Source organism: Spermophilus citellus (assembly GCF_964194105.1).
Source record: "Spermophilus citellus genome assembly, chromosome: 13".
In the NCBI taxonomy this organism is placed as follows: Eukaryota; Metazoa; Chordata; class Mammalia; order Rodentia; family Sciuridae; genus Spermophilus; species Spermophilus citellus.
In genome coordinates, this window is record NC_138193.1 from 58720342 (window position 1) to 58744393 (window position 24052).

Sequence of the window (24052 nt, forward strand, 5' to 3'; positions counted from 1 at the left end):
ACTATTAAAAAAGAATATGAAAATATTTATATTCTTAATGCAAAGGCAGAACCATGAGAGTTAACATAATCAGTTAGGACTTTAGTTTGAAAATCTGTCAAATTCAGACCTGCAGTAAATTACAGCTGTGTGACACAAAATAACATACATTCCCTGCAAAGTGAACATTTTTCTTCTATAGCTTAGATGAATCTATTTCAGTATCCAGTTGTAATAATTTCACCAAGTTACAAAAGATACAACTACTAAATGAAATCACAAAGCTCACATCTAGAGTACTAGAAAAATAGTAGCCATTATGTGATGGCTTTGCTTGGTTTTGCTTGAAGAAACACTTCAATACAATGAAAGACACATGCTTTCTTAACCATCAAGTAATTTGCCTGGTTATACTTGCATAATAATCTACAAAGACAGTGACTAAAAAAACAAAAAAAGAAAAAAGAGGAAAGTTTTGTACAACCAAGGCTTTTACTTTTTATTATGAATATACAAAGTACAGGGAAAATATGATTCCTCTTTAACCTCTATCTGCTTTCTACTAGTAAGTGCTTAAGTAAGGCAACAAAATAAATTCCACCTACTACCTTAATGGCTGACATTTCAATATTTTACTTGCAAAAAGTCAATAGCAAAAGTTGTAGCTATCAAAAGAAAGAAAATAATGATCACTCTAGTACTACCTTAGTTCCTGAAATTGAGCCCTGTATTATTGCAGAAAAGAGTTATTTTTTTCTTTTCATAAACTTTTTTGCTCCCTTCAAAAGCTCTTCCACATCTTCCTTCTCTTGGTCTTCCTTCCCTGGTTCCCAGTCAGAATCTTCATCTGTTGGCTCATATTCTTCTTCTTCATCATCTATAAAGCTGTCATTCAGGTCAGACTCATTGGGTTGTCCAATATCATCATTATCTTCATCTAAAACAGAGTATTGATATATAACACATCAATTGCCATTCAACCTGGGATTAGAGATAAAATATTTTTCTGCTTCTATTTTATTAATACATAGCTAACCATCACACATTTTAAGAAAGCACATTAAAATGACCATTTTTTATTTATTTTTCTAACTTTTCCTATTTTGAGGTTCCTGGTACTAAAATGGCCATGAGTCAAAATAATGGTTCCTTAAAAAACCATGATTATAGTCATGCAATCCTACCTTCCCAGTTACTCACTGCCCCTTCCTGGGATCCTCATCCTCCACTGACTTCCCTATTCTCCACTGACCTGGCCAAAGAAACATGAGTGGAAACAGAAGCTTTAGGAGTTCTTCTGTGGTTCTGTCATTGTCATTTTTCCCTCTGCCACATGAATGCCATATCCCTAATCAGGGCTAATCCTTTACTCTGAATTCCAGGATGAGAACACACATGGGACAGAGACACACAGCCAACTTGCAGCTGCACCATGAAGGACAAATACACCTATTTATTTTTGTGATACACTGAAATTTCGGAGTGTTTGTTATCAGAGCAAACACAGCAAAATCTGATTTGACACATTAGGGCTATAATGAAATGAGAAGATACAAGTTAGGTATATTGTAAAGTTAATTTTATAGATCTAAAATATTCTTAGAGTTCATGTTTTAATAAAGGCTAGGATTGCTATGGTAACAGCCACTAAAATTTTCAGATTTCTAAATAGTATTACAATACTAGAAAATTCTTGTCTCTAGATTCATTTATCTCTTATCCAACTCTTTATATTCTTTTGATAGTGAGCAGCAGAGTTGGTTGAGAGCCGGGTAGTGGCAGAGTCTAGGATAATGTGGAACATCCAAGAAACAACTAGGAAGATTTCATCTGGAAATCTCAGTGTAGAGGACAATCCCTGATGAACAGCAAATATATAGGTTAAAAATACTAAAGTTTGCTGGACAACTCAGAAAAGTCCTGTCATATTTGAATTCTCTTCAGATTGTTCCAATGTGTCTTCACCTTCACTCTGAGATCTTGGACTGCTATAGAAGAAGATCTCCTGTCAGACTCCCCAACTTATATATGGATGAAGAGGTTTTGTTTTCTGTCTCCTTCTCTACCCTGAAAGACTACTAAAAGGAGAGTTAATTTTCTGGGATTACCTAGTGCTTTCAAGGGAAAAGTGGCTTCAGGCTTACTTACTTCTCTAAATTCTTGACTTCCCTTTACTTTTTGCCTGATAATTCCTTACTTTTTAAAATAATGTCATGATGCTTCAAATTAAACAGTATTTTAAAAATATCAATGTCTATGCTTTTGTATATGTTTTGGTCTTCCTAAAATATTTGCATGCAATATGGATTTAAAACTTAATTTGATGGGGAAATGAGATTAATTGCAAAACAATAATATATCTATCTTTCAACTCTGATAGCCCATTGAGTTTACATTTTTCTTAATATCACTACTCATTCCAGAGAAGATCTGGGATAGCTTATATCAATAACAATAATAACATAATAATAAAATGCAAATAAAGGAAATAAAGAACATAAAAAACAGTATACAAAAAGCCAACCTCAATATTTAACATTGTTATACATCGAGCATCAAATTTCTCTCCAAATTTCTTTGCAGCCAAAGCTAAAAGGCTACATGATAACTTGTTCTGTTCTTACTAGCATAATATATTATACTATATGACATATCAGTTATTTAAGGAAAATCTTATGGTATATTTGTACATATAAACACTTCCTGGCATAATATATTATACTATATGACATATCAGTTACTTAAGGAAAATCTTATGGTATATTTGTACATATAAACACTTCCTGGTAAATATATTGAGAGAATATTTTATGTGTAGCTAATCTCACTCCTTCATTTTTAAAAGTGATAACATACACTGAAGAAATACTTGGGACTCCAAGGTAGTTGGAAGTTGGGGAATAAAGTGATGAGGAAAGAACACTAATCTATGTTCTTGTCCAATTTCCTCTGAGAAGTACCTATCTATATAACTTTTTTTAGTAGGATGGAAATGTACTTATCACACAGTAATGTGCTAATGATATCCCAGTAAGCTGTTTCCCTTCAGGTTCTGAAACTACCTTAGAGGATTTAAAAAAAAAATCAATATAAGCCTAAAACAAATTTTAAGTTATCCTTCTATCTTGCTGGCTACTCCTTCTCAGTCTCTTTTGCTGGCTCTTCCTAGAGTGCCCATGTTTCAGGTTGGGACCTCTTCTTTAACCTACTACTTAGATGACTCCATCCAGTCTTAGGTCCTAAGTCCACAAATTTTTCTGACTATATATATGTTATGTTCAACTGGATAATTAACAGACACTTGGAACATAACAGTTGCACAACCCAATTCTTGAGTCACCACACCCAAATATGGTCACTGTCTTATCAGTGTTGCATACATGACTCCTCTAACCCTTCTACCTTCCAGCTCAAGTCATCTTGAATATACTCATCACTGAAAATGCAGCTCCAGTATGTCAAGAGAGCAAAAGTTCTCTATAGGTTTAATGCAATGCCAATCAAAATCCCAACGGCATTTCTTGTAGAAATAGATAAAGCAATCATGAAATTCATATGGAAAAATAAAAGACCCAGAATAGCAAAAACAATTCTAAGCAGGAAGTGTGAATCAGGTGGTATAGCGATACCAGATTTCAAACTATATTACAGAGCAATAGTGACAAAAACAGCATGATACTGGTACCAAAACAGGCGGGTGGACCAATGGTACAGAACAGAGGACACAGAGACTAATCCACAAAGCTACATACAACTATCTTATATTTGATAAAGGGGCTAAAAACATGCAATGGGGGAAGGATAGCATCTTCAACAAATGGTGTTGGGAAAACTGGAAATCCATATGCAACAAAATGAAACTGAATCCCTTTCTCTCGCCATGCACAAAAGTTAACTCAAAATGGATCAAAGAGCTTGATATCAAATCAGAGACTCTGCGTCTGATAGAAGAAAAAGTTGGCTCCGATCTACATATTGTGGGGTCAGGCTCCAAATTCCTTAATAGGACACCCATAGCACAAGAGTTAATAACAACAATCAACAAATGGGACTTACTTAAACTAAAAAGTTTTTTCTCAGCAAGAGAAACAATAAGAGAGGTAAATAGGGAGCCTACATCATGGGAACAAATCTTTACTCCTCACACTTCAGATAGAGCCCTAATATCCAGAGTATACAAAGAACTCAAAAAATTAAACAATAAGATAACAAATAACCCAATCAACAAATGGGCCAAGGACCTGAACAGACACTTCTCAGGAGGATATACAATCAATCAACAAGTACATGAAAAAATGCTCACCATCTCTAGCAGTCAGAGAAATGCAAATCAAAACCACCCTAAGATACCATCTCACTCCAGTAAGATTGGCAGCCACTATGAAGTCAAACAACAACAAGTGCTGGCGAGGATGTGTACATTGCTGGTGGGACTGCAAATTGGTGCAGCCAATTTGGAAAGCAGTATGGAGATTCCTGGGAAAGCTGGGAATGGAACCACCATTTGACCCAGCTATTGCCCTTCTCGGACTATTCCCTGAAGACCATAAAAGAGCATACTACAGGGATACTGCCACATCGATGTTCATAGCAGCACAATTCACAATAGCTAGACTGTGGAACCAACCCAGATGCCCTTCAATAGATGAATGGACCAAAAAAATGTGGCATTTATACACCATGGAATATTACACAGCACTAAAAAATGACAAAATCATGGAATTTGCAGGGAAATGGATGGCACTAGAGCAGATTATGCTTAGTGAAGCTAGCCAATCCCTAAAAAACAAATACCAAATGTCTTCTTTGATATAATGAGAGCAACTATGAACAGAGCAGGGAGGAAGAGCAGGAAGAAAAGATTAACATTAAACAGAGACATGAGATGGGAGGGAAAGGGAGAGAAAAGGGAAATTGCATGGAAATGAAGGGAGACCCTCATTGCTATACAAAATTACATATAAGAGGTTGTGAGGGGAATGGGAAAATAAACAAGGAGAGAAATGAATTACAGTAGATGGGGTAGAGAGATAAGATGGGAGGGAGGGGGAGGAGGGATAGCAGAGGATAGGAAAGGTAGCAGAATACAACAGTTACTAATAGGGCATTATGTAAAAATGTGGATGTGTAACGGATGTGATTCTGCAATCTGTATTTGGGGTAAAAATTGGGAGTTCATAACCCACTTGAATCTAATGTATGAAATATGATATGTCAAGAGCTTTGTAATGTTGTGAACAACCAATAATAAATAAATAAATAAATAAATAAATAAATAAATAAAGGGAGCATGTTGGCTCTACCTTCGAAGTATATCCACTGTATAGTAACACCCTGTTTCAAATACTGTTATTTTCTTCCTGAATGCAATATCCTCCTAACTGGCTTTCTGGCTTCCATTCTAGTTTATTTTCCACAGGGAAGCCAGAAAACTTTCCAACAGCTTTGTATATCACTCTGAATAAAGTCTGAAGTTCTGACTTGTAGATTTTGGTTTCTAAGACACTACATAACTGGCTAGCTCACTACTGGCTTTTCTAATCTCATTTCATGCCATTCTTCATAGTATACTCTCTTTGTTATATTTTCATCTATTCTTTGCTGTTCCTAGAAGAGTCCAAACATGATCATCACTAGGGCTTTGAAACTTGCTATTCCCATTTCCTGGCAAACTTCACATAATTACCTGCCTTGCTCCCTCTTTCAGGACTTTGCTTAATGTCAAAATATCAGAGTCTGCTTCTTTTATCATCCGGTCTGAAATAGTATCACCACGTTTCTTTGCTATTCATTCTCTTTACACAGATTTATTTTTTCTTCTTAGCAGTTATCACTGTTGGGAAAACATATAATGGCAGCCACACCCCAAAAACCCCAACATGGCGCCTGAGGGGCTTCTCTTCCTGCCTCTCCCTTTCCCGCTGGCGCCAATATTCAAATCCCGCTGGCAGGGAAACCTTAGCCCCAATAAGAATTAACTTCTTGGGTTCCGGAACTGAAGAACTTACCAATAAACAGGTGACCCGTCATTTACCTAAGCCCTGCCACCTCTCCTTAGATCTATATAAGCCCACAGCCTTTTGTAATAAAGTGGAACCTCTCCGGTGATTTGTGTCGTGTGATGTCTTTTATTGGTAGTGCGGTGTCTTTCAATCACCATGTAACATCATGCAATTGTTTATATGTACACTGTCCACTTTGTAAAATCCTACAGGGGCAGGCTTTTGTCTCTGTTGAATCCTCAGATTCTATAATGCCACTTAACATGTATTTATTGAAAATGTGAATGGATAAATGAATTATTTGCAAACCAACTACTTAACATTATTAGTTCTACAGAATTCTTCTTACTTTTAAATCACTAGCCTGCCTGTCAATGTAATGAATTATGGAAGAGACTGGCTAAATGAGTTGATTTTAAGCCTCAATGAACATTGAAAATCTTCAGCAATTTATTAAGCAGACTCATTTGTTGAAGCAGTGAGGCATATTAATCAGGAAAATTTCATTTATTTACTCAAAATTTATTTTTATCTATCATTTACACCTTTTTTTATGTCTACACATTCATGTTACTTTAAGAGGAACTCCAGAATATTAACAAACCATTACTCATGGAACTCACTGTGGCTGGTAGTCAAATTTCATTTACTGTATTTTAGAAGAAGAACAGGTACTTGGTGCTTCATAACATAAGGGCAAAGGCTGTTCTGTAATTCAGCAATATGCCCTTTATTAGTGGTATCATACAGATAATACTTAGCATGGTTATAAATGATGACATGTGATTTCCTATGTGGAGATAATCAATGGATTTTAGTAGTAGACTCAATCAAAAATTTAAGATATTATACAATGCAAATGCCATTCAGATGGGAAGGTTTATTATATTTGTTTCTTTGTTTTGGTAATCTTTGAAGATATTTTCAGAGAAATGTCAGTTTCTGTCCTTAGGAAATACACTGATTCAATGAACTTGTTGATCTAAATAATTACATGATTTCCTGAATAAAAGGAACCATTTCAGGAAGCAGCTAAGAAATAATATGACTAGCACCTAACCACGAGTAAAACATCTGTCTTTAACATAAAAATGAATGTTTTTATGCAAAAGGAGTATAGAAAACACTGAAAGCAGGGGGGAAAAAACCCTACAACCTCTGTGAATACATTCTCTAACTGCGCAAGCTGAAACATAGAGCATGGAATGTAGGCATCTGAATTTAAAGTGATGTAACTAGTAAAGTTTCCATAAAACAGATCAAAGAAAGCTTCTTAGTTAGAGAACAAGACAGCTGAGTCTTGAGGAGTCACATCATAGAAGAATCCTGAACTACCCCACCAGTATTACATAGAGATGTAATACAGTATTACACAGTATTACATTGTCGTTCATGAAAAACTTATGTAAGCACAAAAATAAAAACAGGAGACCTGTTTAATTTTTTAAAATCAATAACAATATAACTTTTTGTAGTTTTGTTTTTATAGTCATTATTTCCAGTAGATGTACACAAACTTAAACAGCATAATGTACTTTTGAAAAAATTAACAGCCTACGGCATTTTCTTGTAGCACACTTTGTTTATTTGAAATATAATTGTTGAATATATCAGAAAAATCAGAAGTGAGCTTGTTTCTTCCAAAGCAAGTGAGCCTGGAAGAAATGTGTTCCTTTTATTTGTTATTCTTGCTTTTTATCTAGTAGGCTTATAGGTTTCTTTATTGTTATTCTTATTTGATTGCCCATCCTCTTACCCAACAAAAATGTCTTAAAAATATGATGGTTTGTGGGCTGGGTTTGAGGTGCAGTGGTTGAGCACTTGCCTAGCATGTGTGAGGATTCTCAACACCACATATAAATAAATAAAACAAAGGTCCACTGATAACTAAAAAAATATTTTCTAAAAAATATCATGGCTTGACAAATAACCTAATCAATAAATGGGCGAAAGAACTAAAGAGACACTTCTCAAAAGAAGAAATACAAATGGCCAACAAATATATGAAAAAAAATATTCAATATCTCTAGCAATCAGGAAAATGCAAATCAAAACTATATTGAGATTTCATCTTACTTCAGTCAGAATAGCAATAATCATGAATACAAATATAATAAATGCTGGTGAGGATGTGAGAGAGAAGGTACACTCATATATTACTTAGAATGCAAATTAGTATAATCACTCTGGAAAGCAGTATGGAGAGTCCTTAAAAAAAATGAAAAAACTAGGAATGGAAACTACCATATGATCCTGCTATCCCACTTCTTACTACTTATCCAAAAGAACTGATATCTGCATACTATAGGAGTATAGCCACATCAGTATTTATAGAAGTATTTATAGTAGCACAATTCTCAACAGCCAAGTTATGGAACCAACCCAGAAGCCTATAGACAGACAAACAGATTGAGAAAATGTGATTATATATATATATATATATATATATATATATATATATATATATATATATATTTATATTTTTTACACACACACACACACACACACACATACATATACACAATGAAGTTTTACTCTGTCATAAAGAAGAATGAATTGTGGCATTTGCTAATGAATGAATGGATCTGGAGAACATCATGTTAAGTGAAATAAGCCAGACTCAGAAAGTCAAGGGTCAAATGTTTTCTCTCATATGCAGAAGTTAGACTGAAGTAGGGGCAATAAGGGGGATACAAAATCCTATAGAATAGAAGAAAGATCAGTGAAGTAAAGTAAGGGGATTGGGGGTGGAGGGGAGAGACAGGAAAACGGAGGAACTATGGAATGAAACTGATCAAACTATCCTATGTACATATATGAATATATCACAGTGAATTTCACCTTCATTCACACACACACACACACACACACACACACACACACACACACACGGTGCTAATTTACAAAAGAACTATGAATAAACAGAAGAAATACCAGGAGAGTGGAGAAAAGAGAATGGAGGAAGGGAGGAAGCAAGGAAAAAAGGAAGTATGAGAGACTGAACTGGAGCAAATTATATTCCATACTTGTATAATTATGTCAAATGAACCCCAATGTTATAATACACTAATAACTATAATATACTAATAAAAAAAATACTATGGAGGAAGGAATCCAAGATGGTGCAATAGAGGAGGTACTGTTTCTGGCTGCTCTGTACATGAATCCAAGAAAGCAGTCAGGCAGCTTCCCAACAAGGTCTCACCTAGACAGAATACAACATTCTCAGAGCATGTGACGGGACCACCAGTCCTGCGACCTGTGCAGAAATCAGAGCCTCTGTGTTCCAGTAAGACTCGGGACTCAAAGTCCGCAGTTTAAGTGCGCGCGTGCGCACCCCCCCCCCCCCCAACACACACACCCCTCTGAGGTGGTGTAGCAGAATTACCAAATCAGCACCTCTGCAGAATTCTAGACTGTGCTCTGCTCCCACGCAGGTCACCCGACTGCATTCTAGCCACAGCACAAGGACATCCCAGCTCCCCCAACCTCACCAGACACCCTGGCACTGGAAGCAGATGGACTCCATCTTGGAAAACCTTTCTCACCATTTTTTTGGTGGGTGTGGCTTTCAGCACAGATCTTTGACTGAACAGGTACCTGTGTTTCCAACTCCCCCCAGCTGCGATAACTCGGGAACAGTGACTACCCAATACAAAACCACTCTAGGTTGAACAGGAGCTCTGCCCACCTGGAGCCAACTGGAGGGTGAGAGGTCAGGCATTTGGGACCTGATAAGCAAGAGAGAGGAGGGGTCTAAAACCTAAAGAAAAACAGTGAGACCAAGATTAGGGAAGCTCCAGGCGGGAGAGGGAGACAATACGGGGGGATCAAGTCTTCTCACTCAGGTTACCTACACTACCCTGAGAGCAGAGACTCAAGCTTAAAATAGACAACTCCACCTACTGGAAGAGAAGCAGGAAAGAAACAGAATTCTAAAGAGTATTTTTTTCCCCTTCTTATCCCTTTTCTTTCTCCTCTACCCTTCTATCCCCTGGTCCTCACAACCACAACTTACGTGAATCCAAGAACTTTACATGAATTAGAACTCTGAGAACTGAGTCACCAGAATAATATAATATAGAGGAATTGCATAAGCCCCCCCTTCTCTCTTTTTTTCTTTCTTTCCCTTTTTTTTCTTCTTCTCTTAACCTCCAAATTTTACTATTTTTATATCCTATAATTTCCTAAATACATATTTGTGTTTGTTTTTATGTGCTCTACCGTCCTCCCATGTACTTGTCTACCCTAAATTACCTCCTGTCTATTCTCCTGCTACTAACCCTCTTCATTAGAGATCTCTTCCAAATTTCTTAAGTTATATTAATCCTATACCCTCACATTCTTCCCTCTTAGCATACTGTCCTACACCCGACCCCCAGTTCACTGTCCATCAGAAACTGTACACCTTTTATGAAACGACTGATTATATTTTAAATAATAATTGAATCCAACATTTCTGGACATTGAGACTAATTATAAATGTCTTAATAACAATAATTTGTTCATAAGTGATGTATTGTTGATATTGGGATCTGTTAACATTGTCTTTCCCCACAAAGGAGGGATCTTGGAACCATACAAGAGCACTACAAATCTATAGGGTAAAAACAATAACACACCAGTCCCACAGAGCTGGAAAGAAAGAAATGCGAGCAACATGAAAAGACCAAGGGAAGAAAGTACCACAAACAATTCAAGACAACACATTAGAAGAATTGACAGCGATAGCAGAAAAAATGACAGTGAAAAATTTCAGGATGTACATGATTAAAATGTTTTGGGATCTCAAAGAAGACAGTAGAGAACAAATACAGGCAGTGAAAGATCACTTTGAAAAAAATAGCATGGCTTGAAAGAAAGAGGACTAGACTTGAGGATAGACATCCAAATATCAGTGTCATATAAAAGGCAATGACAAGGCTGGGGTTGTGGCTCAGTGGTGGAGCACTTGCCTAGCATGTGTAAAGCACTGGATTCAATCCTCAGCACCACATAAAAATAAATAAATAAAATAATGGTGTTGTGTCCATCTATAACTAAAAAATATTTTTTTAAAGGCAATGACAATGAACAAGTCACTTAACCTAATGGAAGTTACCTTTTAAATCTATGAAGAAAATTATTAAATGATCTCAAAGACCATTTCTGATTCCAAAATTGTAATTTTAAGGCCAAAGTAGGAAAATTCACTTTCTCTATAATCTTCTATTTATATTCACAAATCAGTGGATATAAAATGTGAAGATGGACTGGCAGCTTGGCTATTTGAATGCAAAACAAAAGAAATAAGTTTCTGTTGGTTTTTTAAAACTTGACTACCTGATGACAAACAAATATAGAAAAAGTTCTTTTAAAGAAAAAAGTCTTTAAAAAGTAATAAACAGCATGATATTAACTATGTTTTCATATTAGTATATGATAATTTCTGATTTTTCTACTTCTGCACAGGAATTTGTAATATAACAATTTGAATTTTATTTTCAATATTTCCTTTACTATTTAAATTTCACTGTCAATTCTCATTTCAAGAACTAAGTCTGTAGTGTTAGCAAAGAGCAGGCCATGTTAGCTCCATGATGGGAGAAATGCTGGAGTGAACATTTTTACTTTGCTGATTTTTCCAAATAACTTTCTAGTATTAGAATAAAAGATGGCAATTGCTTCATAGCAGATTAACAACTTGATCCTTTTTTTTTTTAACAACTTGATTCTTAAAGCTTTATTTTCCTCTTCTTTCCTATAAATCTTAGGACCGATTTTCTTTAGGTACAGAAATAATTTGACCCAATATCCCTAAAGATGAAAATTCACTATGTACTATAATAATATTTTTAATAATGTTTCTGTTTATTATTATTATTATTATTTTTAAAAGATAGGAAGGAGGGGAAATTGGGGGAATGGTTTGCAATTTTATTTTATTTTATTTTTTAAAGAGAGAGTGAGAGAGAGGAGAGAGAGAGAGAGAGAGAGAGAGAGAGAGAGAGAGAGAGAGAGAATTTTTAATATTTATTTTTTAGTTCTCGGCAGACACAACATCTTTGTTGATATGTGGTGCTGAGGATCGAACCCAGGCTGCACCCATGCCAGGCGAGCGCGCTACCGCTTGAGCCACATCTCCAGCCCTCTGTTTATTATGAAAACATTTTTTTGGAGGGGTGGAATTGAACACAGCACCTTGTACATTCTAGGCAAATGCTCTAGCACTGAACTACAGGCTCAGACCAAGAGTTTTTTTAATGCATTAATCTAGCTACTAGTAGGTATTCTTATTTTGAGAAATCATTTTCTATACTTCTGATATACTTTATTATACATAAAGTTTATTTCTTCTTTAAATACCATTGCATCAGACCTTCTGATATTCTATATTCTTTAAGCTTTCTCCAAACTAAGAGTCAGTTTATAAAATCTCTTTAAATTCCACTAACTTTCCTTAATATTTTTCTTTTGTAGATCTTCAGGTTTCAACTCTCAGGAAGAAAAAGAATGTATATATAAACACATGTGTATACCATTGCAGAACTATAGAAATATTAAAGTAGTTATCCTAGAATATTCTTCATTTTCATCCATGAATGGTAACAATTGCTTAGAATAATGTATCCCCCAAAATAACAGAGGCCAGGAAAATGACTGCAAAGATCAGGTGATAAGACACGGATGATAATTTATTTTAAATACTGTCAACAGGTAAGGTAGCTGGGAATGTATTAAATAAAAGTTTCCTGGAACTGTTTACTCTTGCATTCAGTGTCTTAGGCCAAAAACACTCTGAAAATGTGTTGAAAGTTGGTAAAATATTAAGCCAATTAGATATACAAGAAACAACAGATGACAACAAACTTATAAAAAACAATGAACTAAATAAACTGTTACTGGAATAGAAAAACTTTGTAGATTGAAGTGTTTTAGGAGTGTTACAAATCAGAGATTAAATAGTAAAAGTTTAATATGATAATCTTATGTGGGTACCATGTAAGTCTTATTATCTTGTTATATAGTTATGATGCCCCCACCTCAAATTCAACATGTGTAATTTGAAAACAAAACAAAAACCTACCCAGTTTTTCTTCCTAATCTCTATTATGTGTAAATGTCATCTCCAGTCTCCTGATAGTATTATAATTATATAATTATAATCTAGAGTCATCTCTATTTCCTTTACCTCATCCCAGACCAATACCATGGCTTATCCGGTGGCAAATCCTATTGATTCTTCCTTCAATACCTCTCTCATATCCAATTCCATCTTTCCACTCTCATGGTGGCCACCCTCTTTCTGGTCCCTTACTTGAAGACTTCACTAATCTCCAGAAGATTTCCCTGGATATAATTCAGACTGCTGTTCATTACCAGCTTGATTTTCACAAAATACTGGCTCACCATTATTTGCCAAAGTGCCCACATCTTTGGCTTTAAAGAGCCAAATCTGGTCATGATATACCCTTTTGTATCAGCCATAGTGATTACTGGGAGTCTTCATCAATTAAAACTATCTGCTGCTTCTGAACACATTTCTTTTTATTGTCCTTGACTGTTATTCACTTTCTCTGGGTTGTACTATACCTACTCACCACAAAGTCAAGAAACAAAGATAACTAAAATCCTACCATTTTGAAAATCAACTTCAAAAGTCTACCTTGATAAGCCCCATCATAGAGTGTTTCTTTCATTTCCTCCAAGATTTCAGAGCACCTCACAACAAACACTGAGAGCCAGAGCTACTTCTCATAGTTATAAACTAGTTCTCATGTCTCTGTGACCTTGCACAAATAGAAAACAGATAACAAATAATAAGATAGTATAAGAGTAAATAAATTAACATATATATGAGATTCAGATCTTGGGTAATGTTAAAACTATGGATTTGGGAGATGAAAAAAAATCACCTCAAAATTTAATTTAATATTTGAAATACTCCAGATTCTCAATTTATAAGTTTAAAAGGGGAAGAGATGTTCTGAATGTATTGGTGCATAGTGACTCCTGAAAGTACATTAAGTAGTCCTCCCTTAACTATGAGGGATATATTCCAACCTCCCCACTAGATGCCCCAAACAGTATTATGATATATACTTATATGTATGGATATATAGATGTATGTGTATATAATATACATACACACATGTGGGAGGCCATCCTTGCACGTAATTTGAGTTACCTACCTGGCTGGGCGAGAGGCATATTCTTGTGTCCAGAGCTTTTCTCAGGTCTGAGGGCTTGTCTGTGTGGAGGCATGTCTGGCCACTACCTGAAGACCCAATCGTCACACCTGACTTTGGGACACTTCCCCCCTTAATCTTCATTGGATGGGATTTTCCCCAGAATTTTTTGTTCCCCAATAAAAGTCCACTCCCTGGTGTATTCTCTCTCTCTCTCACTAGCCTCTTCAGTAAACCTCGCTACTCTACTAGGTAGCTGGAGGATGGCGGTAGGAGAAGCCATCCTGGAGCTGGTTTAAAGGTAATAGAGCCTGACTCTTTAATTCAAAACTCCCTTCAGATTTCTCACGTAGGTGAACCTTCATTTATGAAGCCTGTGCTGGCTGCAGGCTAAACACACATACTATATATAGATACATAGATGTGTATATATACATATATACCTATATATACATATATATAAACCATATATATCTATATATCCATATATAACTAAAAATAAATAAGTAATAAAATGTGATTATAATAATATAATGTTATTTAAAACTTATGAATTATTTATTTCTATATTTTCCATTAAATTTTTCAGCAAAAGTTTACTACAAGTAACCAAAATAGTAGAAAGCATAACAAATTTGGATACTTTAAACTATGCTAGATGATGCATACGATAACTTAAGTAAATACATCTGATTTCTATAAACATATACAAATGTCAGGAGACAATGCCATGACTTGTTAATATACCTCTAACAAAATGTTATTACATTATTATTTGAAAAGAGCTACTTTGTTTACCATAAGCACATCATTATATACAGCTTAATAAAGAGAGCGTAACATAACCCCTAGTTTCTGTTAGCTGAGATAAAGGGAGTATAATTATATCTGAAGTACTGAAGTGTTACAATTAGAAATACTGAATGGAATTCTTGTTACTGTGAAATTACTTTCCTCAATTTGCTACAAGTTAGTTTTGTATATGCTTGTACAAGTGCAGGCAAGCATAGCATCCATAATATATATTTTATTTTTTCTTTTGTGGGCAGAAATATTGTTTGATGAACTAGTCTATAAATAATATATAAAAAGCGAATTTTTTAAAGGGAAAAATAGTAGAGTTCAGAAATAGGACAAACAGAAGGTAAAAAAAATGTAAACTGAACAGATGGATATTTGATGTCTGTCCCCTCTCCTTCGTTCCTCCGCAAAAGCTTCAATTTCTCTTGGGGATCCCTGGGTTCTGAAGAAGGTGACTCTACCCTGGTTTAAACTAAGCAGAGGCCATAGTGCTTGGTTCAAGGGTAAGAATATGACTGAATCCAGTAAAAAGAGTGCATTTCACTTTCCTGCCTATGAGAGTTAGGATTATTCATTCTCATTCTCCTCAAATGTTAGCACAGGTGCTTACTGGACCAGATGAATAGAGTGTATTACAGACCTTGAGGTGGGACAGAATGCTTTAGGATGATAATACTCTTCTAGACAAACGAGGGAAGGAAACTGGGTCCTTGGGGACATTATAATGAGCCAAAGCAAAAAATCTTGTCTAAATCCAGTTTTACCTTAGCACTTTTTTATTTATAGGAGTCAATGAGTTTTCATTATCTCTTAGGTCAGCTTGAAATTTTGTTTTCAGGTACTTAGTAAACAAAAGAATCCTAACAGATACAAGGAAAATTATATGTTGTTAGACAATGATTGGGGAAAACATTTGCTGTTTAAAAGGTTCATAACTTTTAATATATATATTAAAATCAGCAATTCAACACATTCACAAAAGCAAAGATAAATTTTTATAATACCTAAAAACTGCATCTAGATTTAAGAGGAGAATCATCCAATGATTTCATTTTGAGTTCCCTGAAGTAAAATTACTTACCTGTAAGAGTACTATGTCTATATTCTATCTTGTGCTGGGGATTCTTCCTGAAAAAAAAAAAAAAAGCAAAAATTAGATCTAGTTTTACTAAAAACTAATAAAACTATTTAAACTAGAATACTAAGTAACTTACAGAAAAAATTAGGCCAAAAGCCTTCTTATTGAAAAATATTCTTTTTAATTACAGTATTTACTAAGTACCTATTCCATGCCAGGCACATTTCTAAATGCAAAGACAAGAGTTATGCAAAGATATGCATAGGTATACAAAGATGAAGTTCATATTTCAGGAACTTATACTCTAGAAAGATAGGATGAGTCAAAACATAGTATGTCATGTTTGTAAGACATAACATACTGTATTTCTGAAATGTCATTATCACACACACAACAATATAATGTAAAATACTAAAATATATGACACAAATATCTGAATGTATTTAGATAAATACACATGCACATATTGTCCAGAAAGACACTAGTAAGGCTCTCCTTGAGTCCTAAGGAAAAAACCATGTAACTAATGACTCTCGAAAGAATGCCAATTGTTTGTTATGAGGAAAAAAAAAAAAAAGAAAGTCAATTTTGTTGATAAATTCATATTACATATTCTAAAGCCAAACATAAACTACTAATGGAACATCATTTTAAAATTATATGTATCTATGACCCATTTCTTCTATTATTAGTTAAACAAATATTTGGCACCCTGTGTGTATAAGATATTTTCCAGATAATGTAAAACTTTGCCAGCAAAAATCCAAAGCAGATGTCAATCATAATCCATTTGATGGGTGATACTCCTTCCTGAGGTGACAAAAAGGAGGATCATGTATACTAGCAATAGATACATGCTCAAATATACAACTTTCTAATATATCTGTAACAGAAATAATTATTTTTACATAATGAATTTTCATTTGCTTATTAATTCTTTAAGTACTGGATGAAATTTTCATTGTATTCTGGCTTTAAGCTGGCACTGAAGTTAAGATATATAGCAAGTTATACATTCTTACCCTGGAGAAGACAGAGTCTGGGACCCAGGGGCAAAACAGACATTTGATAAGCATTTTTTTTAATTGAAAAATGAGATGATGGGAAGTACCCCTTATGATATCTTTTAGGAAATAAGTAATAAATTCAGCCTTAGGCCTTCTTTCTCAGACTAAATAATCCTTGTTCTTCATTAAAATTTTTTTCATTAGAAAATAAAGCAATTTTTAAAAAGCTAAAGAACTTAGGTTACGTAAGGATTTAAACTTTTCCATAAGTCCTCCCACTCAACTTCATATTTCCATATATAGTTCAATGGATAAAAATGGCCAGGTGGTAGATGTTCAATGAATGTGAGCCTAATGAGATAAAGTTCTTGCCTAGAGGCTATACTTTCCAACTTTAGTAGTGACCATAAGAAGATAGAGGTCCAGGCAAATTATGAACTGGATTAAAAAAACTTGTGTAATAATCAGGTGAATAGAGGACACAGAGACTAACCCACATAATTATAGTTATCTTATATTAGACAAAGGCATCATACATTGGAGAAAAGATAGCCTCTTCAACAAGTGGTGCTGGGAAAACTGGAAATCCATATGCAACAAAATAAATTTAAACCCCTACCTCTCACCATGCAGAGAACTCAACTCAAAGTAGATCAAGGACTTAGGAATTAAAACAGAGACCCTGTGTCCAATAGAGGAAAAAGTAGGCCCAAATCTCCATCATGTCGGATTAGGCCCCAACTTCCTTAATAAGACTCCTGTGGCACAAGAATTAAAATCAAGAATAAATAAATGGGATGGACTCAAACTAAAAAGCTTCTTCTCAACAAAAGAAACAATCTGTGAGGTGAATAGAACACCTATATCTTGGGAGCAGATAGAGCAATGATCGCTAGGATATATAAAGAACTCAAAAAGCTAAACACAAAAACAAAACAAAAACCCAAATAACCCAATCAATAAATGGGCCAAGGACCATATACAAGGATATACAATCAATCAACGAATATATGCAAAAAGTGTTCACCATCACTAGCAATTAGAGTAATGCAAATCAAAACCACTCTAAGATTTCATCTCACTCCAGTCAGAATGGCAGTTATTATGAAGACAAACAACAATAAGTGTTGGCAAGGATGTGGGGGAAAAGGGACACTCATACACTGCTGGTGGGTCTGAAAATTGGTATAGCCAATATGGAAAGCAGTATGGAGATTTCTTGGAAAATTGGGAATTAAACCACCATTTGAGGGGGAGTGGAAGATGGCCACGAATAGAGTGCATCACACCCTGTGTTCCGCGCCACTGCACGGGTGAATAACGAGACAGAACGACAAAAAACTATCTTGTTAGGAACTTACAGCAAAATGGGGGTACACCGAAACCTAGAGGAAGGATTTCCAGCACCGAGGTCCGGTAATTGAGTCTCACACACGAGCCAACTGTGCAACCGGAGATCCAGGCTGACTGATCCGCGCAGCCCACCCCGCGGCTACAGACGAAGCCATCGAGAAGCGACAAGCAAGCAGGGAGATTGCTGCAAATTCTGTGGAATCCTGCTGCCTGAGCACTCACGGAGCCCCGAGCTGAGTTCGGGATTTCAGACGGGGAAGGAAACGGGACAGTTCTAATCCCCACAACGGAAACTCCACCAAGGAAACCAGCGGCCACCATCTTGGAGAGCTGAAGTAACCACCGCCACTCTCCGACAAATTGCAACAATAAAACAGGTGCGTGTTACTCAGCTCATCTCCCATACAGCGGGGAATTCACATAAAATTTCTCCTAGGCTCTCCGGGGGAGGGATTATCGGAGCAAGCCTGCATAAACTAGAGACACCCGACCTTCAACTCCCCCTCCCATCAGCGGGGAAAACGAAACCTGTATTGCCAGCGTGGGGGGAGGGGTAAGCAGAAAAATCAAAACAATAGAGTGCCAGGGGGTTCTCAATAGCCACCCTCCACGCCCAACAAATGGCAGGCCCAGAGTACAGTTTGAACTGCCAAGAGGCATCACTCAGGGGAAATCTGGTCTAGCAGGAGAAACCAGGACTAGCAAGAGAAACCAGGGGACTAGAGGCCAGGCCCCCGCGATTGGGCGGCTGGAGAACGCACGCCCGCTGGCGAAACTCCACCCACCGCCCGCGCAACTGGGCAGCTGGAGTCCACCCCCCGCCAGCAACCGACTGCAGGACTAGGCGGCTAGAGATTGCCCACCCGCCAGCGACAGCCGGCCCATTGCAACTGAGCAGCTGGAAACCGCACGCCCGCCTACGACCAATCGCCTGCCGGCTGCCAGCGTGACTGTGCGGCTGGAGACCGCCCGGCCGCCGGCGTCCGGGATCTGAAACCAACCAGAGACAGTCCAGTCCCACCCCTCCATTCGGACACCCCAGTAAGGAGCCTGGGCTCGGCTGACGGAATTCCTTCCCAGCGGAATCCACTTTAGCAAGCATAGTCTACCAACACAAAGGAGAGACAACAGAGATATAAAAAACCAAAACAAATTTATAGAAGAGAGCAGAAACACAGCAATCAAATAGAGCTGGAAAGTAGCGTGAGCTTCATGAAAAAAACAAGGGAAAAAAGGAATACAAACAATGCAGGACAACTTAAATCTACAGGAGGACCTAGAAGCATCAGAAACAGGGATAGGGAAAGAACTCAAGGCATACCTAACTCAGATGGAAAGGAATATTAGAGAATATTAGGAATATTAGAGAGACATGACAGCAAGTCCAAGCAATAAAAGTATATTTTTAAAATGAATTAAACAAACAAATTCAAATGGCAAAAAACGAGCTTTACCAGGAGATAGAGATCTTAAAAAAAATCAAACAGTAATCCTAGAAATGCAGGAAACTATAAATCAAATTAAGATCTCAAACGAAAATATTACAAATAGACTAGATCAAGTAGAAGTCAGAACATCAGATAATGAAGACAAAGTTTATCAACTTGAAAAGGATATAGTCAACTCAGAAAAGATGCTTAAATCCCACGAGCAATCTATTCAAGAATTATGGGATTCCATAAAAAAAACAAATTTGAGAGTCATCAGGATAGAAGAAGGCATAGAGAATCAAACCAAAGGAATGGAAAACCTATTAAATGAAATAATCCTAGAAAACTTCCCAGAGATGAAAGATGGAATGGATTGCCAAATCCTGGAAGCCTACAGGACCCCAAACATTCAAAACCGTAATAGACCAACTACAAGACATATAATTATGAAGATAGCCAACATACAGAACAAGGAGAGAATATTAAAAGCTACGAGAGAAAGGAGGCAGATTACATTCAGGGGTAAACCAATTAGGTTAATGACTGACTTTTCATCACAGACTTTAAAAGCGAGAAGATCCTGGAACAATGTATTTCTAATGCTGAAAAATAATGGTTTCCAACGGAGAATACTGTATCCAGCAAAATTAAGCTTCAGATTTGACAATGAAATTAAAATCTTTCACGGTAAACAAAAGCTAAAAGAATTCGCAGCCAGAAAACCAGCACTGCAAAGCATTTTGAGCAAAATACTACAAGAAGAGGAACTGAAAAATAGTGCCCCAAACTAACAGCAGCAGGTATCTCAGTAAAGGGGGAGGAAAATAACCAAAAAGTAAAAACTAGCCAAACTAAAATAAATAAATAAATAAATATGACTGGAAGTACAAATCATATTTCAACTGTAACCTTAAATGTTAATGGTCTAAACTCACCAACAAAGAGACATAGGCTAGTAACCTGGATAAAAAAAAAAAATCCAACAATATGCTGCCTTCAGGAGACTCATATGATAGGAAAAGACATACACAGGATGAAGGGAAAAGGTTGGGAAAAATCATATCACTCACATGGCCCTTGGAAGCAAGCAGGAGTGGCCATACTCATATCGAATAAAATCAACTTCAAACCTAAGTTAATTAAAGGGATGAAGAAGGACACTATATACTGTTAAAAGGAACCATCCACTAACAAGACATAACAATTATCAATTTGTATGAACCAAACAATGGAGCTGCAACGTTCATTAAACAAACTCTCCTCAAGTTCAAGAATCAAATAGACTACAACACAATAATTATGGGTGACTTCAACACACCACTCTCACCATTAGACAGATCCTCTAGACAAAAGCTGAATAAAGAAACTACTGAACTCAATAGCACAATCAATAACCTAGACTTAACCGACATATATAGAATATATCAACCATCATCAAGTGGATACACGTTCTTCTCAGCAGCACATGGATCCTACTCAAAGATAGACCATATATTATGCCATAGGGCAACTCTTAGTAAATATAAAGGCGTGGAGATAATACCATGCACTATATCTGATCATAATGGAATGAAACTAGAAATCAATGATAAAAGAAGGAAGGAAAAATCCTACATCACATGGAAAATGAACAATATGCTACGGAACGATCAATGGGTTACAGAAGACATAAAGGAGGAGATAAAAAAATTCTTAGAGACAAATGACAATACAGACACAACATACTGGAATCTATGGGACACAATGCAAGCAGTTTTAAGAGGGAAATTCATTTCTTGGAGTTCTTTCCTCAAAAAAAGAAAAAACCAACAAATAAATGAACTCACACTACACCTCAAAAACCTAGAAAAGGAAGAGCAAAACAACAGCAAATGTAGTAGAAGACAAGAAATAATTAAAATTAGAGCAGAAATCAACGAAATTGAAACCAAAAAAACCATTGAAAAAATTGAAAAAACTAAAAGTTGGTTCTTTGAAAAAATAAATAAGATCGACAGGCCCTTAGCCATGCTAACGAAGAGAAGAAGAGAGAGAACTCAAATTACTAACATACGGGATGAAAAAGGCAATATCACAACAGACACTACAGAAATACAGAAGATAATTAGAAAGTATTTTGAAACCCTATATTCCAATAAAATAGAAGATAGTGAAGATATCGATAAATTTCTTAAGTCATACGATCTGCCCAGATTGAGTCAGGAAGACACACACAATCTAAACAGAGCAATAACAAAGGAAGAAATTGAAGAAGCCATCAAAAGACTACCAACCAAAAAAAGTCCTGGACCGGATGGGTATACAGCGGAGTTTTACAAAACCTTCAAAGAAGAATTAATACCAATACTTTTCAAGCTATTTCAAGAAATAGAAAAAAAAGGAGCTCTTCCAAATTCATTCTATGAGGCCAACATCACCCTGATCCCGAAACCAGACAAAGACACTTCAAAGAAAGAAAACTACAGACCAATATCTCTAATGAACTTGGATGCAAAAATTCTCAACAAAATCCTGGCGAATAGAATACAAAAGCATATCAAAAAAATTGTACACCATGATCAAGTAGGATTCATCCCTGGGATGCAAGGCTGGTTCAATATACGGAAATCAATAAATGCTATTCACCACATCAATAGACTTAAAGACAAGAACCATATGGTCATCTCGATAGATGCAGAAAAAGCATTTGACAAAGTACAGCATCCCTTTATGTTCAAAACACTACAAAAACTAGGGATAACAGGAACTTACCTCAACATTGTAAAAGCTATATATGCTAAACCTCAGGCTAGCATCATCCTAAATGGAGAAAAACTGAAGGCATTCCCTCTAAAATCTGGAACAAGACAGGGATGCCCTCTATCACCACTTCTATTCAATTTAGTTCTTGAAACACTAGCCAGAGCAATTAGACAGACAAAAGAAATTAAAGGCATAAAAATAGGAAAAGAAGAACTTAAATTATCGCTATTTGCAGATGACATGATAATATATTTAACAGACCCAAAAGGGTCTACAAAGAAACTGCTAGAGTTAATAAATGAATTCAGCAAAGTGGCAGGATATAAAATCAACACACATAAATCAAAGGCATTTCTGTATATCAGCGACAAAACTTCTGAAACGGAAATGAGGAAAACCACTCCATTCACAATATCCTCAAAGAAAATAAAATACTTGGGAATCAACCTAACAAAAGAGGTGAAAGATTTATACAATGAAAACTACAGAACCCTAAAGAGAGAGATAGAAGAAGATCTTAGAAGATGGGAAAATGTACCCTGTTCATGGATAGGCAGAACTAACATCATCAAAATGGCGATACTACCCAAAGTTCTCTACAGGTTTAATGCGATGCCAATTAAAATCCCAACGGCATTTCTTGTAGAAATAGATAAAGCAATCATGAAATTCATATGGAAAAACAAAAGACCCAGAATAGCAAAAGCAATTCTAAGCAGGAAGTGTGAATCTGGAGGTATAGCGATACCAGAGTTCAAACTGTACTACAAAGCAATAGTAACAAAAACAGCATGGTACTGGTACCAAAACAGGCAGATGGACCAATGGTACAGAACAGAGGACACAGAAACCAATCCACAAAATTACAACTTTCTTATATTTGATAAAGGGGCTAAAAGCATGCAATGGAGGAAGGATAGCATCTTCAACAAATGGTGCTGGGAAAACTGGAAATCCATATGCAACAAAATGAAACTGAATCCCTTTCTCTCGCCATGCACAAAAGTTAACTCAAAATGGATCAAGAAGCTAGATATCAAATCAGAGACACTGCGTCTGATAGAAGAAAAAGTTGGCTACGATCTACATACCGTGGGGTCGGGCTCCAAATTCCTTAATAGGACGCCCATAGCCCAAGAGTTAATAACAAGAATAAATAAATGGGACTTACTTAAACTAAAAAGTTTTTTCTCAGCAAGAGAAACAATAAGAGAGGTGAATAGAGAACCTACATCCTGGGAACAAATTTTTACCCCTCACACTTCAGATAGAGCCCTAATATCCAGAATATACAAAGAACTCAAAAAATTAAACAATAAGATAACAAATAACCCAATCAACAAATGGGCTTAAGGACCTGAACAGACACATCACAGAGGAGGATATACAATCAATCAACAAGTACATGAAAAAATGCTCACCATCTCTAGCAGTCAGAGAAATGCAAATCAAAACCACCCTAAGATACCATCTCACTCCAGTAAGACTGGCA

The 24052-nt window shown here is 36.1% G+C and overlaps 1 protein-coding gene across 2 annotated transcripts in view; it reads right to left on the reverse strand.

Moving 5' to 3' along the window:
- Nucleotides 1-461: 461 nt before the first annotated feature.
- The window catches only part of APLF (aprataxin and PNKP like factor), a 98129-nt gene continuing 74538 nt past the window's right edge, over nucleotides 462-24052 (reverse strand). For both annotated transcript variants that reach the window (XM_081265233.1, XM_081265232.1), the window contains 2 exons: nucleotides 16032-16078; nucleotides 462-916 (listed from right to left, as the gene is read on the reverse strand). In XM_081265233.1, coding sequence (XP_081121359.1) covers nucleotides 726-916; nucleotides 16032-16078 — 238 coding nt within the window. In that variant the 3' untranslated portion in view covers nucleotides 462-725. The remainder of the gene's footprint in view (nucleotides 917-16031; nucleotides 16079-24052) is intronic.